Source organism: Papio anubis, chromosome 4 (assembly GCF_008728515.1).
Source record: "Papio anubis isolate 15944 chromosome 4, Panubis1.0, whole genome shotgun sequence".
Classification (NCBI taxonomy): Eukaryota; Metazoa; Chordata; class Mammalia; order Primates; family Cercopithecidae; genus Papio; species Papio anubis.
Genome location: NC_044979.1, coordinates 19,292,527 through 19,316,879, shown reverse-complemented (window position 1 = coordinate 19,316,879; position 24,353 = coordinate 19,292,527). Strand labels below are relative to the sequence as shown.

Here is a 24,353-nt window from a genome sequence, read left to right as displayed (position 1 = left end):
ATCTTGGCTCACCACAACCTCCGCCTCCTGGGTTCACGCAATTATCCTACCTCATCCTCCCAAGCAGCTGGGATTACAGGCATGCGCCATCACACCCAGCTAATTTTTTATTTTTGGTAGAGATGGGGTTTCTCCATGTTGGCCAGGCTGGTCTTGAACTCCTGACCTCAGGTGATCCGCCCACCTCGGCCTCCCAAAGTGCTGGGATTACAGGCGTGAGCTACCGTGCCCAGCAGCATGTAGTACTTTTAAAGTATTCATTAGTAGCCAATATTTAGAAGGAAAGCTATAGTATTAAAACAGATTTCCAGAGTTTCCTGAAAAATAATTTTTTTAAAGGATTTGCTTTCCTAAAATAGCAACAATCAGTGGAGGTGAGTAATGGCTGCCCCCTGGACAGGTGGGCTAGGTGCTGTCCAGTTCACCAGGTTTCCAACCAAGTCAGCTTTCCTCATTAATGAACAATTGATGTTCCATTTGTTTGTCATTCCTGCTCAGTAGGTTATGTCTCCTAGCCATCGGGGCCAGACAGTGCCAATCCCTTTAGGAGCTTCAGACTAAGCTGTTATGACTATCCTACCAAGGAGTAAAGCCTGGTGAAGAAACAGGCTTTTCTGTTAGGCACAGGGCTTTCGGAGCTGAACAATTTCCCAGTCTGATGGAGGAGCCTGACAATTACAGCATGGAGTAGTGGCCATGTACCTACATTAAGAGTTATTTATGATGAGTAAATAAAGGGAGCAACAGGGGACCAGAGGAGGTGAAATTGTAGCAGGACGAGCCGCAGACAAAACTCCTCAGACACCGGATTAAAGAAGGAAGAGGTTTTTTTATTCGGCCGGGAGCGTTGGCAGACTCGCATCTTAAGAACCGAGCTCCCTGAAGAAGAAATACATGGCCTTTTTAAAGGCTTACAACTTTAAGAGATCCATGTAAAAGGGTCATGATAAATCAAGCATGCGTGGAAAACGTGACGAGGGGCTACATGCATCAGCTAACAGAACAAAAAGTTTTACAGTGCTTTCTCATACAATGTCTGGAATTTACAGATAACACTAGTAGTTTTGGTCAGGGGTTAATATTATCATTATTATTTTAACCACCAGGGCCAGGTGGTGGTGCGCGTGAACCCGTGGGGGCGGAGCTTGCAGTGAGCCGAGATCGCGCCTCACTGCACTCCAGCCTGGGGCACACAGCAAGACTCCGTCTCAAAAAAAAAACACAAATGGTTAAGTTTCAGGCAGAGGGAATAACAGGTAAGGTGTGTGGTGGGGAAGAGACAATGAAAGTGGAGATACCTGGAGCAGAGGGTGACAAGAAGCGAAGTGAGAGATGAAGATTAAGATATAAGCGAGGATCAATTTATGTCGTCTGAACTTAGGGACAATGGGAAGCCCCTGTGATACTATAAGTAAGGGTAAGTTTACTGGGACTCTGAAGTGTTTTGTTCAAGTTATACAATTAGGGACGGAACCAAAAAATGAACTGCTAATTTTAAAAATTAATTCCTAATCAATGTACTATTACTTCCCCGCTCTCCCATGTTTATCGCTGACCCACCAATTCAAAGGACACGGCACATGTTTTTTTTTGAGATGGAGTTTCGCTCTTGTTGCCTGGGCTGGAGTGCAATGGCGCGATCTCGGCTCACTGCAACCTCCGCCTCCAGGGTTCAAGCAATTCTCCTGCCTCTGCCTCCCGAGTAGCTGGGATTACAAGCATGCGCCACCACGCCCGGCTAATTTTGTATTTTTGGCAGAGACAGGGTTTCTCCGTGTTGGTCAGGTTGGTTTCACATTCCCGACCTAAGATGATCTGAGGCTGATCCGCCCGCCTCTGGCCGCCCAAAATGCTGGGATTACAGGCGTAAGCAACCGCGCTCGGCCTGCGGAAATGGCCTCAACGCTTCAACCGGAAGCAGAAACTGACCGCGGCAGGCACCACCTAACGGCCGCTGGAGCAAATCTCCACCCGGAAAGTCGCAACACCGGAAAAGGTCAGACTGTTTCCGGTAAAAACCCAACAGGGCTGACGTTCAGAGGGCGAGTCTCGAATATCCGGCCAATTTACCCAGCGCGCGTGCTCCGCGACGACGTATGCCTGCTTTTGCGCAGGCGCGGGGACTACTGCGCAGGCAAGCGCGTACGCAAACGCGTGCGCGTGCCCGTTCAACGTCCGGAGCATCGGTGCAGTTTCGAGGGTAAAGCGTTTGGCGCAGTAATGTGGACTTTTGTTCTCTAACTACAAGTCCCAGCATACGTCACCCCTCACGTGGGCGCTAGGTGTGGTTTCGTGGGATAGGGTAAGGCAAAAATGAAATGACGATGACGTACCAAAGAGGAAAATAATTGAATATGTTGCTTGAGCGCGTCGCTCACAGAAGCCCCAGTGGCCTAATGGATAAGGCATTGGCCTCCTAAGCCAGGGATTGTGGGTTCGAGTCCCATCTGGGGTGGCCTGAAATTTTTGGCGTTTAAAGTACTTTTTTCCCTTTCTAAACAAAGCGAAATATGCCAACTTTACTTTTTTTTTTTAAATGGGAAGCGCGTGTGTTTGTGTTTTTACTAGCTGCAATTTTCGAGAATCTGCACACTCCCATGTCCTTTCTCTGAGCCGCAGGTGCCCTGGGATTTGGGGAAACGTCAGTACGTTGACTTTTGATATCCCTTCTATAAATCATTTTAAAATGTCTTCTCAGCGTGTTCCGTATCAAATCCACACCCACACCCCGCGCTGGGCCCGCTCCTCCTGAGACTCAGCGGTTGGTCGGCTAACGGGCATCTTAAATGACGTCGTGAAGAAAGGCCCCTATTTACCCAAATCCTTGTTGTGGGTTAGAGGACCTGGTAGCGTCAGTTAACGCTTGGGTTTTGTTTGCTTTTCTTGTTAGGGCGCCCCTCGGCCTTCGATTAATAAGGCTCGGTACAACGGACAAGTGAGCGGTTCCACTGCTAGTCAGTCGATAGGAGGAGCCGGTAGTCGTCCGACCGTACCATTAGGCGCCTGGGCGGGAGGAGGGGTTTTGCAGGGTCGTAGGACGCCGTCGGGCACCAGGCTCGGAGAAGGACAGGAAAATGGCGGCCTTAGGGTCCCCGGCGCGCACTTTGCGAGGACTTCTGCGGGAGTTGCGCTACCTGAGCGCGGCCACCGGCCGACCCTATCGCGACACCGCGGCCTATCGGTACCTTGTGAAGGCTTTCCGTGCACATCGGGTACGGGAGCCCTGTCCCAGGTTCTCCACGTGCTGGGGAGGGAGGAAGAGTCGGGTCTGGGCTGGGATGGGGAGCACGGTGTCTGATTCCGGTATTTCTGAGGCCAACCCTCCCACGGAGCCCTGGTTCTGACCAAATCAACCCAGGCCCTAGGCTCCATGCTCTGGCATAAACTCGGGGACCAAAGGACCGGCGGGGGCGCAGAGTCGCTCTGGGGACGTCAGTCTGTCCTGCAGAGGGGCGGACCCGTCCCGAAGGATTTCATTGGCTGGTCTGTTGCCTTTGTGGAGGGTAAAGTCAGGAAAGTGGAATAGAGGAAATGCTGGGGATTAAAGAATGAAGATGGACTTGAAGGGTGTACTGTCACTAGATTTAAAGCCACAGCATTTGGCCAACAATCTCCTCGTCCGTCCCCTAGAAAAGTTATTCCAAGAAGCATTTCTTTTTGAGACGGAAAAGAAAAACTGGGCTTTAGGGAAGGAAACTTGCTGCCCTTGAGCAATGTTGGGAAAGGGAGAACGATCAACTGTCGAATTTCTGAGCCGTGGACGTCAGAATGTAAAATCTTAGAACTCAAATTCACCTAGTTTTTAAAAGGTGATAACTTAGGGGCTGTGCTAGGAACCTGGTCTAAATAGAAAGAATCAGATGCACATGGGTCCTGTCCTTTAAGAAGCTTGCTCCCCACCTGAGGGAGCAATACTGTAAAGCACTTAGGATAAATAAGTGCTCAAGGTGTAGACAACAGGGGCTGGGGTATAAAGAAGGGGTAGTTAGGGAAGGTTTTCCGGAGGAAATTAATCAGGGACCTGAGGGCTAATTTGGAGTTAGCAAGTAAATTGGGGTTAGGGTCCAGATTTAAAAGCTAAACAATTGAAAGCCAAAGGGGAGAAAAATTGCCAATTGAGAGTGGTTTAGCCCTAGGGTGTGGTGGATGAAGTGGAGGTAGATGAGGTGGTAGGCGGAACAAGAATTTAAACTTTTTTGTAAATGTAATGGGAAGCCATTCTAAGATTGCGATCTCGGCTCAGCGCAACCTCCAGCAACCTCCGCTTCCCAGGTTCAAGCCATTCTCCTGCCTCAGCCTCCCAAGTAGTACAGGCCTGCGACACCATGCCCAGATAATTTTATTTTTCTTGGAGACGGGTTTCTCCATGTTGGTCAGGCTGGTCTTGAACTCCCGACCTCAGGTGATCCGCCTGCCTCAGCCTCCGAAAGTGTGATTACAGGCGAGCTACCGAACCCGGCCCCATTCTAAGATTTTTAAGGAGGTGACATGATTATAGTTGTACCTTATGGGGATACCATTACCCTTGAGAGAGACTTGGTAATGGTTCTGAAATTCATGGTACATTCTGGAAATACCACTCTGGAATGCACTTGAGCATAGGGGAAATGGTTTCTATTTCCTTCAGGCTCAGAGCTAACTCAGCCATCCCATTTTCTCTATCCTTTCCCTCTGGAGAAGGGATTCTATTAGGGAGAAACCTCCCTTCACAGGGAAAATGCAGTGTTCTATTTCATTTGATCTCTTTTATGTTCTTGTGATCTATTTACTGTTTCCTGTCTATTGCTGACCCTTCTGTCCTCATGATTCAGGCTCAACCAAATCAAGGGCAGTATTCTATCCTACGTTAACCTAGAATTCCCATGTCAAATTCCACACATTTAGGCTTATATATTAATAGAAATGGATGCTATGATTTGTTAATGCTTGATATTGGTGTTGATTTCTCATAAAGTTTTGATTACTAAAAAGTTAAATTTGTATTAAAGCAGATTAATAATGTTTTTAAGCAGCTAATGAATGTTGCTTTCAACATGATCTGCAGATCCTGAAACCCACATTCTAACAGCATGGGCAATATAGTGTAGTGAGACCTCCTCTCCAAAAAATTTGAAAATTATCCAGGTGTGGTGTCCCATCCTCTAGTTCCAGTTAATTGGGAAGCTGAGGTGGGAGGATCACTTGAGCCCAGAAAGTCAATCAAGGCTGCAGTGAGCCATGTTCATACCACTGCTCTCCAGCATAGGCCACAGAGCGAGACTCTGTCTCAAAAACCAAGAAGCCACACACATTCTAGTTTTCAGATTCTAACGCTAGATATTCAAATAGAGAAAGGGGATTAGACCAGTAGCAGTGGCTCACGCCTGTAATCCCGGCACTCTGGGAAGAGGCGGTGGGTGGATCGCTTGTGCCCAGGAGTTCAAGACCAGCCTGGCAACATGGTGAAACCCTGTTTTCATAAAAAATAGCCGGATATGGTGGCACGCATCTGTAGTCCCAGCTACCTGCGGGGCTGAGGCAGGAGGATCACTTGAGCTAGGGAGATCAACAGCCATGTTCACGCCATTGCACTCTAGCCTGGGTAACAAAGTGAGACCCTGTCTCAAGAAAAAAAAAGGTGGGGGTGGGGATTATGTAGGCAGTGGTACCCAGATTAATCCACACTTGGACATGGCTCCTTTAGTCACTCAGAGTTATGTACACATCCCCATTTCACTTTTCCTGCCCCTTTCTCACAGCCTTGAATACAGAACTAGTCAAAGAGGGTGCAGTGAATCTCAAAAGTATGATGAAGAAAAAAGGTTTAGAGTCATTTGGGGACTTTGGAATGGATATGGAATTTCTAGCTTCTTAAAGTCATGAGTCCAGATTTTTCAGATGGATAAGCAAATGGTGAGAGCAAGAACAACTATTTCTCAGTAACTCTGGGGATTGGTTCCAGGACACCCCCCAGCCCTGCTCAGGGATACCAAAATCCACGGATGCTCAAGTCCCTGAGATAAAATGCTGTAGTATTTGCAATATAACCTATGCACATCCTCCTGTATACTTTGTTATCTCTAGATTATAATACCTTGTGCAATGTAAACGCTATGTAAGTAGTTGTTATACTACATTGTTTAGGGAATAATGATAAAACATATGTTTGGTAAGACATGATCATCCCTTTATTTTTTTCTGAGTATTTTTGATCAGAAGTTGATTGAATCTAAAGATGCAGAATCCATGGATATGGAGGGCCAATTGTAATAAGTAATATGAACATAAGCATACTACTTTTATACATAAAACCTTCATTTTTTACTATTTAGCACAAAGCTATCATTTTTCAGACAAAGCAAGTTTTCAGTTTTCTTTTTTTTGTTGTTGTTGTTGAGATGGAGTCTCACTTTGTCGCCCAGACTGGAGTGCAGTGGCCTGATCTTGCCTCACTGCAAGCTCTGCCTCCTGGGTTCACATCATTCTCCCACCTCAGCCTCCAAAGTAGTTGGGACTACAGGCACTTGCCACCATGCCCAGCTAATTTTGTTTTGTTTTTTAGAGACGGGGTGTCACCGTATTAGCCAGGATGGTCTCTATCCCCTGACCTCGTGATCTGCCCGCCTCGGCCTCCCAAAGTGCTGGGATTACAGGTGTGAGCCACCACGCCCAGCCAAGTTTTCAATTTTCATTGTAATGAAAGGTGTATGCCACATTAATCAAAGTCACAGAAATATAAATAAAGCAGTCCTTTATTTGCTTGAAAGGGAGAAAGTTCTACATTATATTATTTAGGTGACATTAATGATCAGTGACCTAATTATAATTTCCATATCTACCATTAACCAACCTTTGAGCATCTCTGAGCTTTAGTTTCCTCATCTGTAAAATGAAGGAATTGAAACTAGTGACTTCTTGCAGTACTGACTGAATACAGGAACATTCAATGCAACTCCTTTTAAAAATCCGAAGTAGGGTCAGCTTTACTAATAATTACAGAGTGCTTTTATAGATGTAGTAGAGGTCAGCTTTACTAATAGAGTGCCTTTACAGATGTATTAAGTATACATGTATATATATACATGTCTGTATTTCCTCTGTGCAATTTACTTTCACTCTAGTGAATGCTTATTTATTAAATCTGTCTCTGTGGACCTGTATCTGTAGCTGGGTTAAGAGTTTCTGACTTGCTGCTTCTCTAGGTCACCAGTGAAAAGTTGTGCAGAGCCCAACATGAGCTTCATTTCCAAGCTGCCACCTATCTCTGCCTCCTGCGTAGCATCCGGGAACATGTGGCCCTACATCAGGAATTTCATGGCAAGGGTGAGCGCTCAGTGGAGGAGTCTGCTGGCTTGGTGGGTCTCACGTTGCCCCATCAGCCTGGAGGGAAGGGCTGGGAGCCGTGAACATGGAGAGTATCCTCGGATGCTACATTCATAGGAGAACTGAATAATTTCTATCAATATGTATTTACCATTAAATTTTTTTTAAGTTTAAGATTTTTCTCTGTAATTTTGTTTACTAGTTCTTAGGGGAATTAAGTGGAGGTTTCATGTTTACTCTCAGTGAATTTACTGAACTTTTTGCACTAGACTGATGTTGTTTTTCTACTTAAAAAAAATTTTTTTTTTTTTTAATTTAAAAAATAGTACAAGCCTTGGCCAGGCGTGGTGGCTGTAATCCCAGCCTGTAATCCCAGCACTTTGGGAGGCTGAGGCAGGTGGATCACCTGAGGTCGGGAGTTCGAGATCAGCCTGACCAACATGGAAAAACCCCGTCTCTACTAAAAATACAAAATTAGCTGGGCATGGTGGCACATGCCTGTAATCCCAGCTACTCAGGAGGCTGGGATAGGAGAATCGCTTGAAACCGGGAAGCGGAGGTTGTGGTGAGCCGAGATCACACCATGGCACTCCAGCCTGGGCAACAACAACAACAAAGTAGTACAGGCCTTTTGTTTAAGGAATTCAAATGTTATAAAATAAGAGAAGGCCTCTTTTCCTTTGTTCCTCCTCCCTTGTCCCCATTACCAAGTGGTCACTATTACTAACAGTTTGATGTGCATCTTTCCAGATATTTCCTATACATATACAGTTATACATACATACCTCATTTAAAAATACATAAATATGATGTGTTACAGTCCTGGCAGGAAATAGGTGGCACACTCAAATAGGGTCATTGAGGAGAGTTAAAGGGATACATAAAGGTGTGGGTGAATTAAGGTCAAGATGGTGAAGCTCTTAGGGGTTCTCAGTAGTAGAGGTCTTTTTATCTTTTAGTTTTAATTGGGCAGGGCCCGAACCAGAATAGGTTAAGAGAGACTCTAGTGGGGAGTTCTCACCTCCCCAGGCCTGACCAGTGCAGGCCCTTGGGTTGAGGAACATGGCCACAGCTCAGCTATAATCCACAGAGGGGGATGGATGAGTACATTGACATCTCTTTCTGTCTCCTAATCTTGTCAAATTGTTCCTCCTTTTGAACTCTCTATCTGGGCAAATAGCTCCACCATGCACTTGCTAACCAAGACAGAAACTTGGGCTTCATTTGCTATTCCTCTCTCTCCTTATTTTTCACAATTATTCAGCAATTTCGGCTTCTGCAATAGCTCTAATAACCTTCTCCCCCTCTGTCTCCACTGCCTCTGTCCTAATTCAAGCACTGAGAATCTTTTGGCTGAACCAATAAAATAGTCTCCTAAAGGGTCCCTTTGCTTCTTATATCCTTATTTCCTCAAAAATCATTCTTTCTGTGAATTGCCAACACTTATTTACTTTTGGCTCCTTTATGGTATATGTCAGTTTCTTCCGGTAGATAGATAACCTCTTTTCTCCTGGACTATGTCTCATTCGTGATCTTTGCAGTTTCCAAAGCACCTTCCACAGTGACTTACACATTGCATGTATTAAATGTTTTTGAATATATAACTTAGCTCCACTCGGAGAGGTACAATCTCAACAGAACTATTCATAAAGCAATTCAAGCCAGGCGTGGTGGCTCACGCCTGTAATCCCAGGACTTTGGGAAGCTGAAGTGGGCGGATCACCTGAGGTTGGGAGTTCGAGACCAGCCTGACCAACATGGAGAAGCCTCATCTCTACTAAAAACACAGAATTAGCTGGGCGTGGTGGTGCATGCCTGTAATCCCAGCTACTCAGGAGGCTGAGGCAGGAGAATCACTTGAACCCGGGAGGCGGAAGTTGCAGTGAGCCAAGATCGCACCACTGCACTCAAGCCTGGTGACAGAGTGAGACTCTCTCTCTAAAAAAGAAAAAAAGAAATATTTACATTGTGATTCTACTTTTATAATTTACCAGATGTATGCTCTTGGGCAGTTTAGTTGACCTGTGCTTTTTCCCTCTTATATTAAATGGGAAGGCCAAAAAGGTTGTTGTAATAAATGAGAATAATGTTTATATAAAACACTTAGGGCTGGGCCTGGTGGCTCACGCTTGTAATCCCAGCACTTTTGGGAGGCTGAGGCAGGTGGATCACTTGAGGTCAGGAGATTGAGACCATCCTGGCCAACATAGTGAAACCCCGTCTCTACTAAAAATACAAAAAAACTAGCCAGGTGTGGTACTAGGCCCCTGTGGTCCCAGCTACTTGGAAGGCTGAGGCAGGAGAATGGCGTGAACCCAGGAGACAGAGCTTGCAGCGAGCCGAGATCGCGCCACTGCACTCCAGCCTGGGCGACAGAGCGAGACTCCGTCTCAGAAAAAAAAAAACAACAACCAAAAAAAAACTAGCCAGATGTTGTAGCATACGCAAGTAATCCCAGCTACTTTGGAGGCTGAGGCACAAGAATTGTTTGAACCCGGGAGGCAGAGGTTGCAGTGAGCTGAGGTGGCGCCACTGCACTCCAGCCTGGGCGACAAAGCAAGACTGTCTCGGAAACAAACCAAGCAAACAAAAAAATCCAACACTTGCATGGTGCATAATGAGTATTCAACAAAAAGAAAATCTTACTGTTTTCATCTTTTTACTTTATTCTCATTCCTTTTATCATGAACCCTTTTCTAAGCCCTACTGCCACCAGTCTTCAGAAGTATATACGTATTATGTTATTATGGTTTAAATAATTTTCTCAGGCCATTTCTGTTCACATTATAACCAACCTGTATCTCCTATTCATAGTTGCACCATCAATAATCAGCTGAACTCAGTGTTAGAATCGATTCTAGAACACAAACTGTATTGGCAGTAAACTTTCTATACTGGAAGGTCCCAGCCTGGGAATCCTGAGGTTTGGTTACTAGTCTAGTGATAAGTGATAAAGCACTAGTGGAAAGTACTTTACTGCATTTCTTCACTTTGTTGTCTCTTGCTCACCTCCTTTAATGTCAGCTGCTCCCCCTCTCTGGATTCTCCTTCAATAGTACTTAATGTACATAATAATAACTTAAATATGCTTTTCCTTCTAAAAACTACTCTGCCTCTACCTCAAATGCTTTTTCAGCTACTACCCGCTGTTCCTCTTCACAAATGGATGAATTTATTCAAAGACTTGAATGAATTATATTCACTTACTATATTTTTGAAACTTCTAAAATAAGTTGTATCAAGGTACATTTACATATAATAAATATACCCATTTTAGGTGTACAGGTCAATGAATTTTGACAAATGCATACACCTGTGTCATAAACATCCCAGTAAACCAATGTAACATTTTCATCACCCCCAAAAGTTATCTTGTGCCCCTTTGCAGTCAATTCCCCTTCCCCACACCTAGTCTCAGCAACCACTGACCTGCTTATTGTCACTATAGATTTGGCTGTTCTAGTATTTTATCCAAATGCAGCCATACAGTATGTACTCTTTTGAGGCAGCTTCTTTTGTTGAGCATACTGATTTTGAGCCTTAACCTTTTTTTTTTTTGAGACGGAGTCTTGCTCTGTCGCCCAGGCTGGAGAGCAGTGGTGCGATCTCGGCTCACTGCAAGCTCTGCCTCCCGGGTTCACACCATTCTCCTGCCTCAACCTTCTGAGTAGCTGGGACTACAGGCGCCCGCCATGACACTTGGCTAATTTTTTGTATTTTTAGTAGAGATGGGGTTTCACGGTGTTAGCCAGGATGGTCTCAATCTCCTGACCTTGTGATCCGCCCGCCTCGGTCTCCTGAAGTGCTAAGATTACAGGTGTGAGCCACCGCGCCTGGCCACCTTATCTTGTTAGTAATCCATGTTGTTGTTCTGTATCCATTTTCTGCATTTTTCACCACTTATCCTCAATGCACTGCAGTCTGGTTTCCACCCCTCTACTACCATCAAAACTGTCACCCAGCGGTACAGATGACCTTCAGGACACCAAACCCCGTGGATCCTATTTATTTTTTATCTTTGTTGTCTAGGGAGCATTTGACACTATGGGCAATTCCCTGCTTTTCCCTTGGCTTTGATGACACCACCACATTATTTTTTTTTTTTGAGATGGAGTCTCGCCCTGTCACCAGGCTGGAGTGCAGTGGTGCGATCTTAGCTCTCTGCAACCTCCCCCTTCTGGGTTCAAGTGATTCTCCTGCCTCAGCCTCCTGAGTAGCTGGGATTACAGGTGCCCGCCACCACACCTGGCTAATTTTTGTATTTTTAATAAATTTTATATTTTTTAATATAAATTTATATAAATTTTAATAAATTTTGTATTTTTAATAGAGATTGGGTTTCACCATGTGACCTTGTGATTCGCCCGCCTTGGCCTCCCAAAGTGCTGAGATTACAGGTGTGAGCCACTGCGCCCGGCCCATATTCTTCTGTTTTTTTCTTACTCTAGTCATTTTTCAGTCATGTTCTGTGTATCCCTTACATGTTGGGTATTCCTCAGGGTCCTGACCAAGGTCCTTATGTCACACTCTACATGGTTTCCCCTGAGCGATCACCTTCACTTCCATGACTTCAGTTATTCTCAAAATGCTGATAACTCCAATTCAGGCTCCTCTGGCATGGTGAAGACCTGGATGTCCAACGGCCTGGCAGATGACACCACTTAGGTAACTCAGGTATCTCAAATTCAGTGTGTCCAAAATGGAACCTCCTCATCTTCCCCTACAAGTCTCTCCTGGTATTATTCCCTATCAGTTCAATGACACTTTCACTCAGTCCCTGAAGCCAGAAATCTAAGTTATTCTTTACTGCTTTCTCTCCTTCATATCTTCAGTTAAACATTCACTAAATCAGATTTTATCTCCCAACAAGGCCTTCAATTTTTGTCGCTACTATCCTAGTGTAGACCTCTTACATCTCTTCCCTTAACCACTGCCCTCCCTAATTGGTCCCTTTTACCTCCAATTGTGCTCTCTTCAAGTCCATTTTCCCCTATGCAACACAGATCTGATCTTGTCATTCTACTCAGAACCCTTCAAAGTAAGACTTTAACAAGAACCTCCAGGGCCTAGCCTTTGCCGGACCTCTTCAGCTTCATCTCTATTCTCTGTGTTTGACAGTCCAGCTAGAACTGAATACAGAAATTCAGTTACTGGGAGCCGTCGTCTTGATTTCAACATTTTGCTGTTCCTTATACAGGGAAAGTTCTTCCAATCATACTCCCCTTCAGTAGCTCTTTCCTATTCATTCTTCAGGATTTCAGGTTAAATCTCACTTTCTCTCTTTTCTTCCTTCAACAAAGATTTTTGAATGCCTACTATATGAGTGAAACTACCTTAGCTACCCTTACCTTTTCACTCTTAAAACAAAAGTGTGGGGAGGTGGCTCCTGTTTGTAATCCCAGCACAGTGGGAGGCCTGGATGGGAGGATTGCTTGAGGCCAGAAGTTTGAGACCAGCTTGAGCAACATAATGAGACCCTGTCTCTAGAAAAAATGTAAAAATTAGCCAGGTGTGGTGGCATGCCCCCATAGTCAGGAGGCTGAGGTAGGAAGATCACTTGAGCCCAGGAATTAGAGGCTGCAGGGAGCTATGATCATAGCCACTGCTCTCCAGCCTGGGTGACAGAGAAAGACCATCTCTACAAAAGAAAAAAAGCCAGGCATGGTCGCCCACACCTTTAATCCCAGCACTTTGGGAGGCTGAGGCAGGAGGATGGCTTGGAGCCAGGAGTTTGTGACCAGCCTGGGCAACGTAAGTAGACACCTTCTCTACAAAAATAAAAATAAAAAAATTAGCTGGGCATGGTGCCGCATGCCTGTAATCCTAGCTGCTCAGGACGCTGAGGTGGAAGGATCCCTTGAGGATGGAAGGTTGAGACTGCAGCAGTGAGCCACGATTGTGCCACTGTACTCACCCGGGTGACAGAGCAAGACCCCATCTCAAAGATACAAATTATTTTAAAAAGTTTCTTTCAAGCAGTATAGTTTGTATGCTTACTGATTTTAATTCCCCTGTCTTGAATAAACCGATTACTTAGTTCTTTTGGTTTAGGTTTGGCTCTTGTCATTTCTCCTCTCCACAAGCTTCAGATATTAATACATTTTCACCAGAACTCAGGATGTTTCTGGCTATAAAGTATTGAGTTCCTTGTCTGGTTAAGTGTTAGAGATACAAATATGAACGTGATAAGAACAAGATGTTCACATACTAGGATTATGTGGTGGGAAAAGTAATGTGTTGCTCTGAACCAAAGGCAGGTTAATCCAAGGCAGTCTGTAAAGTAAGTTTTAATTTAATCTGACTAAAAGATAGTAATTTTCAAAAAATTTGAACTTTAAAATCTACATTAATAGGCACCAATCGGGTGTGGTGGCTCCCGCTTGTAATCCCAGCACTGTGGGAGGCTGAGGCGGGCAGATCACCTGAGGTCAGGAGTTCGAGATCGGCCTGGCCAACATGATGAAACCCTGTCTCTACTAAAAATACAAAAATTAGCTGGGCTTGGTGACAGGCACTTGTAATCCCACCTACTCGGGAGGCTGAGGCAGGAGAATCGCTTGAACCTGGGAGGCAGAGGTTGCAGTGAGCCGAGATCACACCGCTGTACTTCAGTCTGGGCAAAAGAGCAAGACTCTGTCTCAAAAATTAATAGGCACCATGTTTATAAAATTTGATTGTATGTACTGATGCCCCAAATATAACTGCAATATTACTTTGTATGAAATAGCCTTTATTTACCATATTTAGTTCATAAATTACAATAAATTGAAGAGCTGTCTGTTGTGGACAGCTAGCAAAACATGTTACTTGTACCTATTCTGTTTTAATTACCTAGTTTTAAGTCTATAGTTCAACCCTACTTTACATGATGTTTCCCTCTGAGACCTTGTTCCTGGAAGAGGAATGAATGGTTATCATCGCTAAAATGTAGACATAGACATACAGAGATTTTTGTTTTCTTTTTCAGATGCTAAGATGAATACATAGTTACAACATTTAAACATTTTGCTTTGGGAGGCCGAGGTGGGTGGATCACGAGGTCAGAGACCATCCTGGCCAACATGGTGAAACCCCATCTCTACTAAAAATACAAAAATTAGCCAGGCATGGTGGCAGGCGCCTGTAGTCCCAGCTACTCAGGAGGCTGAGGCAGGAGAATTGCTTGAACCCAGGAGGCAAAGGTTGCAGTGAGCCTAGATTGCGCCACTGCACTCCGGCCTGGTGACAGAGCAAGACTCTGTCTCAAAAAAAAAAAAAAATTGAAGGCCAGGCACAGTGGCTCACGCCTGTAATCCCAGCACTTTGAGAGGTCGAGGCGGGCAGGCAGATTGCCTGAGCTCAGGAGTTTGAAACCAGCCTGGGCAACATGGTAAAACCCCGTCTCTACTAAAAATACAAAAAATGAGCTGGGCATGGTGGCTGGCACCTGTAATCCCAGCTACTCGGGAGGCTGAGGCAGGAGAATTACTTGAACCTGGGAGGCGGGGGTTGCAGTGAGCCGAGATCGCGCCACTGCACTCCAGCCTGGGCGATAGAGACTCGGTCTCAAAAAAGTAAAATAAAATAAAAAATTGAAAAAATGTACAAACAGGAGAACAAACTTCCAATTCTGTTAATGGCAGTCTAGGTAATTTGGAGTGACCCTTCTGTTGAAGACAACTGAAAAAAAAGTCAAAAATTTTTTTAAATTCTTAAAATCATTAAAGAGCTAATAAAACTAATAGTGAAATGCTGGGTCAGAACATAGGAGAAGACAACCAAGACAAGTAGTGTAGCACACAAAGACACATTGTTGGCTGGATGGCATTTGTCTATTTATTTATTTTTGAAGCAGAGTTTCGCTCTGTCACCCACGCTGGAGTGCAGTGGTGCGATCTTGGCTCACTGCAACCTCTGCCTCCTGGGTTCAAGCGATTCCCCTGTCTCAGCCTCCAGAGTAGATGGGATTACAGGCACGTGTCACCACAACCGGCTAATTTTTTTTATTTTTAGTAGAGATGGGGTTTCACCATGTTGGCCAGGCTGGTCTCGAACTCTTGACCTCAAGTTCTCCACTGGCCTTGGCCTCCCAAAGTGCTGGGATTACAGGTATGAGCCACCATACCCTGCCAGCATTTGCCAATTTAGTAGAAACAGCTTCAGTATTGAAACCGAGCTACACTTTGAGTGGGCTGTAGGACTGAGAGAAAAAAAGCAGTTTAGGCTCACAAAGGTAGGGACTCTAATAAATCACACCCACTTTAAGCTCGGACCCTGAAATTCAATCCCAAATGTGAATTGGAAGTAAATAAAACAAAACAAAAATCTTGCTGGACTTTTTTTTTTTTTTATTTTGAGACAGGGTCTTGCTCTGTTGTCCAGGCTGGAGTGCAGTGGTAAGGTCATGACTCATTGCAGTCTTGACCACATGGTGCTCAAGAGAGCCTCTTGCCTCAGGCTTCTGAGTAGCTGGGATTACTGGCGCACAACATGCTCTGCTAATTTTTATTTTATTTTTTTACTTTTTGTAGAGACAGGGTTTCTCCATGTTGCCCAGGCTGGTCTCAAACTCCTGGCCTCAAGTGATTCTCCTGCCTGGATCTCCCAAAGTGTGGGGATTACAGGTGTGAGCCATGGTGCCCACCCAGCCTCCTAGCCAGACTTTCCGCCCAGATTTTTGTCATTTGTTGGTCAAGAGAAAATGAGGCCTTGAACCTGTATTATGGTGGTTCCTGACTAGTAATCTCTTCAATTACCTAACAAAGTAAAATAAAAATCCTCTCTGGAGGAAGACAGGATTATATCCTATACTTAGGGCTTATATTATTTCTATAACTGGTTTTTTTTTTTTTTTTTTTTTTTTTTACAAATACATGTTCAGCACACAAAGAAAACCAGACACACAAGAAAAGATTTCATATGTGAGAACCAACACGAACAACAGACCACAAAAAACCTTAAGATATTAGAATTGGCTAACTCAGATTACACAACAATTGTTCACTAAGGTCAAAGAAGCAGCCAAGCTTGGAAATTTCATCAGGGAACCAGAAACTATAAAATGACATTATAGGTTTGATAAAGAACCTAATACAAATTCTAGAACTGAAAAATAATTCAACTGATGTATTTAACAAATTAGATACAGCTCTATAATGAGATTAGTGAACTATAAAATTTGTCAGAAAAAGGCATCAGCTTTGAAAGACCAAGGTAAAAGTGCAAAACTGAGAGTAAAGAGATGAGAGAGGATACAGTGAAAACTATCTAATATGCATGTATTTAAATGTCCAGAAGTTGATGAGAGAGGCAATATCTGAGGAGGTAAGAGCTAAGAATTTCCTAAATTGACAAAAGATGTTAGTTGATGGATTCTCAATGAATGAATGAAGGCTCATTGTTCAGTGAGTCCATAGCATGATAAAGTAGTCAGCTATCTTTAAAAGAGTGAAAAACAGAACTAACTTCTTAGGAGCAGTGGAGGGTAAAAGGTCATGTAGAATGTATGTGCCTAAAGAAAATAACCACTGGGCGTGGTAGCTCACACCTGTAATCTCAGCACTTCAGGAGGCTGAGGTGGGCAGATTGCTTGAGCCCAGGAGTTCCAGACCGACCTGGGCAACATAGGGAGATGTTGTCTCTACAAGAAAAATTTTAAAAATTAGCTCAGTGTGGTGGTGCATACCTGCAGTCCCAGCTACTTGGGGGGCTGAGGTGGGAGGATCACTTGAGCCTAGGAAGCCAAGGCTGCAGTGAGCCAAGGCAAGATCTCACCACTGCACTCCAGCCTGGGTGACAGAGCAAGACCCTATCTCAAAAAAAAAAAAAAAAAAAAAAAAAGAACCTCCAACCTTGGATTTAGTTGATAAAAATATCCATCTAGAATTTAAAGCAAAATAAAGATCTTTTTAGATAAACAAAATGGGAGCTTTCTCCCAACTAGCCGACCAACACAAAAGCAAACCCTGAAGCAAGGGAGGCAAACTTTATAGTCAGGCCGGGTACGGTGGTTCACCCTGGTAATCCCAGCACTTTGGGAGGCTGAGGCGGGTGGATCACTTAAGGTCAGGAGTTTGAGACTAGCCTGGCCAACATGGTGAAACCCTGTCTTAAAAACAAAACAAAACAAAACAGTCAGATAGTAAATATTTGAGTCTTGTAGGCCACACAGTATGGGATCCCTCACAGACCACTCAACTCTACTGTGGGGCAAAAGCAACCATTAACAATATGTAAATGAATGAGCCTGGCAGTATTCAAATGAAACTTTATTCACAAAAATAGGCCGTGGGCTGCATTTGGCCTGTGGACCGTAGCTTGCTGACTCCTGTGGTAAAGGATAAACTTCAGACAAAAGGGAAATGATCCCAGGTGGACAGGCAGAGATTTACGAAGGAATGAAGAGCAAAATAAGTGGTAAATAAAGAACACTGATTATATAAAACTTGGTTTTAAAAAATAAGACCTGGTAACTAGAGCATGTAACTTGGGATGAGAGTAAATGGAGTTAGTGTTCTAGGTTTCTTGTATTACTTCTCTTGGGGGAGGGGGGTATAAAAGTATTGATTAAATTAGAGTTTGATACCTTAAGGATACACATTATAACTTCTAGGGTAATCACTGAAAGAACAAAAATATAATAAAATGAAACTTCCACACTACTAGAGTGGAAAAAATTGGAATGAGTAAAAATCAGGCAAGAAAGATGAGAAAAACATGAAATAGGTGAGATAAATAGACAAAAATAAGAAATGAGGTGAGACAAATAGACAAAAATAAGAGTTTTAAACCCAAACACAGGAGTAATTACATGAATATAAATAATGCTTCAAAGAGTGAACATCACTTAAGTCATTCCTCAATTTCACTCCTCAGTTTTGATCATTATGTATTGTATAGACTATTTTTAATCCCCAATTATATGCTATTTATAAGAGACATCTAAAATGTAAACAAGAACTCAAATCTCTTCACCAAAACATAATTATTCGTTTTAGTGTATTTCCCTAAATACATTGTTTTTCAGGGTCAGATCACATTGTGTACATAATAGTGCATCCCTCTAAGACATATCAATTTCCACATTTTTCTATTATTGTAATCAGTTCCCAAAGGATATCCTAGTATTTGGAGTTTGGAATTCAGAGTTCTCTGAATAACTGAAGAGAAGCTATTTTGTCTATTACTAAAGATAACGTGATTAAAAAAAAAATTTTTTTTTGAGACGGAGTCTAACACTCACCCGGGCTGGAGTGCTGTGGTGCCATCTCGGCTCACTGCAACCTCTGCCTCCTGGGTTCAAGCAGTTCTCCTGCCTCAGCCTCCCGTGTAGCTGGGATTACAGACGCACACCACCACACCCAGCTCATTTTTTCTATTTTTAGTAGAGACAGGGTTTCACCATGTTGGCCAGGCTGGTCTCAAACTCCCGACCTCATGATTCACCCACCTTGGTATCCCAAAGTGCTGGGATTACAGGTGTGAGCCACCGCGTCTGGCCTCAAAAATTTTTATTGGCCCAATATGCATTTATTTTTGAGATAGAGTCTTGCTCTATCCCCAAGCTGGAGTGCAGTGGCATGATCTCAGCTTACTGCAACCTCCACCTCCTGGGTTCAAGTGATTCTCCTGCCTCAGCCTCCGAGTAGCTGGGATTATAGGCGCGCGCCACCATGCCCGGCTAATTTTTGTATTTTTAGTCGAGATTGAATTTCACCATGTTGGTCAGGCTGGTCTTGAACTCCCGACCTGAAGGTCATCCCCCCCGCCTCTGCCTCCCAAAGTGCTGGGATTACAGGCATGAGCCATCGCTTCCAGCTGCAATATACATTTAAAGGGATTTTGGGACTATTACTACTATTCATGTTTCTTACTGATCTGCTAATAACAGTTACAAGGCGATAAATATATGTTAACGGAACACAAATCTCTATTAATAATTTCCTTTCAAAGTATCTAGAAAGTGCCTGTCTTCTTAAACATTTGATTTTATTAACTCATTAATTTTTCTTAGTTTTAAATTTTTTAAGCAACTTTTCTTCCTGCACACAGACCTATATGTCTTACTTAAGGAATTTTTTTTTTAGACGAAGTCTCCCTCTGTCGCCCAGGCTGCAGTGCAGTGGCGTGATCTCCGCTCACTGCGACCTCCGTCTCCCAGGTTCAAACGATTCTCCTGCCTCAGCCTCCCGAGTAACTGGGGAGGCGCCCGCCATCACGCCCGGCTAATTTATATATTTTTAGTAGAGACAGGGTTTCACCACGTTGGCCAGGCTGATCTTGAACTCCTGACCTCAGGCAATCCGCGTCCCTTGGCCTCCCAAAGTGCTGGGATTACAGGCGTGAGCCACCGCGCCCGGCAAGGAATAAATATTTCACTAAAACAGATTTTAGAAACACCAGGGAAAGGCTCTGGGCTAAGTATTTTATTCCAGTTTGTTCTCACAGCCACGCCATAGGAGACATGTGACCACCTCCACGAGCCCTACGAGGGGTAGAACTAAAGCCAAGGCCCCAGTCACGGGCCGGGCTTCAGAACCCAGGCTTCCCTGCGGTCAGCGCCGCTGGCTTCCTGCTCCACGAGATCGCCTCCCCAGTAGCTCAGAATACACTGAGTTTTGATGGTTTCACATTCAGACTAAGCCGCCCGCGACCTTGTAGGTAACGATGAATCCGAATGGGTCGGCGCGCCTGTTTCTTAGGGTACTACTTTTGGATGCTTTCTCCTGAAGTTGACACTTCCCAGCCGAGGAGCCTTAAAGCCCCACGCAACGGAAGGAACGCGGCCCCGGCGGCGGCGAGACAGGGCTGCTCCCGGCCGGAAAAAGGGCACGAGAACCAGGACGCGTCCACGCCACTCGGGGCGGGCGTTCGCCCCGAGCACGCCCACCTCAGACGCCAAGGAGGCTGACCGCAGTCGGGTCTGCAATGGGCATGGTCTCTACTTACTTTCTGCCCAGGCTAAGCCTCTAGCGCATTTTGCTAATTTGGGTCTGAATCGCCATCACCGCGGGCCGCGCAGCCTTAGCCGCCAGTCCTACAGCTCGGAGGGAGCCTAAGGTTTGGCGCCTCGGGGCGGATCCGGCTTGGACAGTCAGTTAAGGAACCAGAATATCGCGAGATCCAGGGTAAAGGGACGGGAGGAGCGCGCGTGCACGCGCCCAGAGCCGTTAGGGTGGAACTCCACTCGGGAGGGGCGGGCGGAGCGATACAGCTGGATGCCAGTTGGTGGAGCCCCCGCGGGAAACGACTGAGCGCGAGGAGCGTGCGCGCTCCCGTCGTGGCGACGGTGGCGGCGAGCAGCGTCAGAGCTTGGAGGGGGGGTTGACGGCTTCTGGCGGGTGGCGGTGTTGAAGGCGAGAGCTCGCTTGGCCCGTGTCGCTTCTGTCCCAAGAACCGGACGGAGAGTGAGGGCACGAGGGTCGCTGTCGGGGGCTGTCGTCTTCCACGTACACGTCGTCGTGAGGAGCGCAGTCCGGACTCTCTCGCAACCCCTCCGGCTCCCTTTCCGCACGCCTCGAGGCGGCGGCGGCCACCGAGACAGCAGCGCACCTTCCCCCATCCCTTCCCCTTATTCCCCCGCCCAAAAGGGCCCGGTCTGCGCCCCACCCCCGCCCGTCCGCCCGCTACGCCGCCGCCATGTCGGCGCAGGCCCAGATGCGCGCGATGCTGGACCAGTTGATGGGCACCTCCCGGGACGGTAAGTCTCTGCCAGGGCCCTGGGGGTGGGGGAGGGGACGGGGACGGCGAAGGGAAGGGGTTCTGAGGGCGCACCTGGGCGCGCGCGTGTGGCTGAGTAAGGGGCTCCCAGATTGGTAACACGAGGTCCCCGGCCCCCGTCCCATCCAATCAGGGCTTGGCAGGCGGGCATGGGGGGCGGTGACCATGCGGATTGGCGGGAACTGCTGCCAATGGGGTGAGGCGGGGCCTGGAGGCAGAAAGGAGAGTTTGTGCTTTTAATGTTGACTTGGCTGGGACGGGAGAGCCCGCGTCTCTCTTGCGTAGTGGGGGGCCAGTTTTGTCGCTGGTTAGGTACCTGCGGACGGCTAAGGCCTCCACCCCCGATCTGATTCCTTAACCCAGAGCTTTGGGATCATCCCTCGCCGCCGTCCTCCAGAGTACCTAGAGAGAAGCTTCCCCCTCCTCCTCTTCCTGGGTGAGGAGGAAACCTTTATTACTAACCCAGTCCCAGAGATGCACCCTCGAGCCCCACAGAAACAACCATTTTTATGGAAAATCTGACCCAAACCATGGTTTCTTAAGTGGGTGTGTTTGGCCCCATTTTGTGAGAAGGAGCATGTTATGGCCTGTTTTTCCGAGAGACCTCCATTTTGTTAGACAATTTAATAGAGGCTTTGTTCAGTAAATATTGACAAATCTTGCATGTGCCCCAAATAGAACGATTTTGAAAATTTGGTACCCAGTGAAGTAGAATTGAGGAGAACAAAGATCCTTTCAGGCGCTTAGTTTAGATTCTGTATAGAAAGCCCTTAATTGCTGGATTATCCTTTGTCATAAAGAGAATATCTGAATAAAATGATGAAATGCTATTGCTTTTTTGGTGATGATAATTAGTAATGTACTCTCAAATTCAACTTAAATCCATTTAAATATGTAGGAAAGGTCTAGTTCATTACTTTCTTAACACAGCAAAATCTTTGGTAGTTTTTATGTGTTGTTTGTTGAGGCAGATAGTTTCTTAGCCACTTAGGAAATGCTTTTTTTCTTGACAAGTTATTTAAGTGTATTGATTTAAGAGAAAAGGCACATCTTAAATTTAGTTTTTAAGTTATTCTTTTAATTTACATGAGTGCTTTACAGCAAAATATGAGTAGATTTTAAAAACTTCATTGCATTCAAATCTTTCAGCAGCGCATAGAGTGGCTTTTCAGTGTTCACATTTTCAGTTTTAATAAAAACCCATATTGGGAACTTTTCTTTGTAGAACATATGGACAAATAGGTATAGATGGCAAACCTACTTGTTGTGTAGAGAGGAAAGATTGTGAAGGAAATTAGTTTTGTATGGAAACTTAACATTAACTTAAAAATGCCACTGGAGAAACTTAACTGTTACCATTTCTCACGTTTAAATAAGAATGGTTGCTTTATCACTGCAGCATGTCTTAACATTCCTCCTTTTCCAACATGAGAGAGGGTATTGGGAACGGGCTTCATTGGATCCTAGCTAACAGAATAATTTGTGTAATAAAATTAAATAAATTATTTAAGACTTGCTTTACATGATCCTTTTAATCCTTGATGGATACCATTTTTGGGATCTTCTTCATGGATTGGATTTCTTAGTTTTACTGGGAGGGTAGTTGAATCAAGGTAAACCATCTCCTGATAAGTTTCTGAATTAGGCAGCCCATCTAGTATTGCAAAGCTAAATTTAAATATATATATTTCTGTGTGTGTAGTCAGCAGAAACATGGATTTCTTAAAATCCACTTTGTGTATTTTTTTATGTGTCTGTTACTGGATTTTTTTTTTTTTTTGACCTTCAGACTTAGAGGATTTATGATTGAACTCATATTTACGAGTCCACAGTATTGTTTAGCTGAAATGACTGGATTTTCACTGTTGTATTGGGTCAGAACTACTTTCAAGGAAAAATAATTGAGTGGAGTTTTTTTTAGATATCAAAATCCTATATATGCAAAGTAAGAATCAGAACTTTTTTTTTTTTCTTACCATTTAATGAGTTTATATATATCATTTTATGATTCAGGACTTCTAATAATTAGGATTGTTCTTTTTTAGCGTACAGTCAACTTCAAGTTACCCAGGGATAGGGGAACATGGAAACGTCCCCTGAATAACACCATGTAATTTGAAACCATTTAATGGGAAGCCTTGTATTGGACACACAAACAGCTTATGGGAACGCTGTTGGGTGTCTTTGGCACTAAGAGGTGGAAATGGGGATCCAGGAGGTGGGAGAGAGATGGAAAAGGTAGGTAGGAGGGTATTTAAGGCAACTCTGTCCTTTTTTAAAAAAAAAATTCCAGAGACTATAAAGCAGCTACTCTCTTTTTTGGTAGTGGGGTTCAAGGTGGCAATGACCCCCTCAGCCCTTAGTGTCCTGTCTGTGAAGGAATCTGAAGTGGCACAAGAGTCCTGGGGCTTTGGGAAAACATTACCTCCTCACCCCCTCAAGGTTTCTTCCTCCTCCCCTTCCCAACAGTTTTTAATTAGTTCCTTTTAAAATTCATTGGAGATTTAAGTCTGTTAGTTAAATATACCTTAACTTGAATTACATAAAGCAGTTAATCATTTAGATTACCTAAACTTCACTGGAATCCTTAGGAGTAGGAATTTTGTTAGCAGGGAATTGGAGAGGTAATTTTGGATCACTGGGCACTTCAAGAAAGGGCATTCCTGGGTGAGTGGTGGAAGTTGGGGGCTTCAGACGATCTGAGGGCAGCATGATGGTGCCGGGAGGCTGGGCAGGGGGACTGCCAGGAGGTGGGAGAGGAATGCATAAGGGAAGTGGGAGGGCCAAAGACAAACTCTGCCTTCTTTGCAATTTTGCCTAGGGCCCTGGTGGTGGCAACCGCCTGTGTGCCACTGAAAATCGTGCCGATGCCTGGCATACTGCATAAATGGAAGCAGGGTACCGCGTGAGTTGAAACATTGGTCACACTATATAAAGTTTGTATATGTGAATCAGTGTAACTCATACCCATATAACTGGGGGTCTGACTGTATTTGGATTTTTCTGATAAGGCATCATGGGCTAAGGAAAAGAGCACTGGGCTGAGACTCAGGAGACCTGGTTTCTAGCCCCAGCTGTACCTCTAATTGTAACCTTGGGTAAGTCACTTACTTAACCTTTTTTGCCTCAAGTTAAATCTGTAATTTGTTATATGGGAAACCAAATAATTTCCTATGTTATACTCAGAAATGTTAAAAAATAAATATATTTTAAGTTTTTTTAGAAAGGAGGAGCTGTAAGTAGATAGTAATTACTGGTATCTTATTTTATCTTATTTATGCTTCATTACGTTTTATAAATATCTTTCTGTTTTAGTTGTTAGTATTAGCACGGGGGAGAGGGATAATTTGTTT

General features: G+C 44.6%; 2 protein-coding genes and 1 non-coding gene across 10 annotated transcripts in view; all 3 read left to right on the top strand.

Moving 5' to 3' along the window:
- The first annotated feature begins 1,728 nt into the window (after positions 1–1,728).
- FMC1 (formation of mitochondrial complex V assembly factor 1 homolog) lies at positions 1,729–7,476 on the top strand. Of its 2 annotated transcripts, none has more exons than XR_001901260.3 (2): positions 1,729–2,302; positions 7,182–7,476. XR_001901260.3 is itself a non-coding variant. In XM_003896669.5 (2 exons), the coding sequence occupies exons 1-2, from the start codon at positions 3,075–3,077 to the stop codon at positions 7,383–7,385; spliced, it is 342 nt and encodes a 113-aa protein (XP_003896718.1). In that variant the 5' UTR covers positions 2,388–3,074; the 3' UTR covers positions 7,386–7,476. The 2 variants fall into 2 exon arrangements, 1 of the variants encoding a protein (XP_003896718.1); XM_003896669.5 differs by lacking the exon at positions 1,729–2,302 and adding an exon at positions 2,388–3,212.
- TRNAR-CCU lies at positions 2,383–2,455 on the top strand. Its single transcript has one exon. It is a non-coding gene; the product is annotated as a tRNA-Arg (tRNA).
- Positions 7,477–20,503: 13,027 nt separating the features above from the next.
- LOC101015671 (putative RNA-binding protein Luc7-like 2) overlaps positions 20,504–24,353 on the top strand; it is a 67,419-nt gene continuing 63,569 nt past the window's right edge. For 4 of the 7 annotated variants that reach the window (XM_021936327.2, XM_009203962.4, XM_003896672.5 and 1 more), the window contains exons 1-2: positions 20,867–20,980; positions 23,822–24,098. Coding sequence is in view for 1 of the 7 variants with exons in the window: in XM_017957220.3 (XP_017812709.1) it covers positions 20,920–20,980 (61 nt within the window). In the remaining 6 variants the exon portion in view is untranslated. Of the gene's footprint in view, positions 20,981–23,821; positions 24,099–24,353 lie in introns of all 7 variants that reach the window. The other 3 variants (XM_017957219.3, XM_021936326.2, XM_017957220.3) reach the window with 3 other exon arrangements.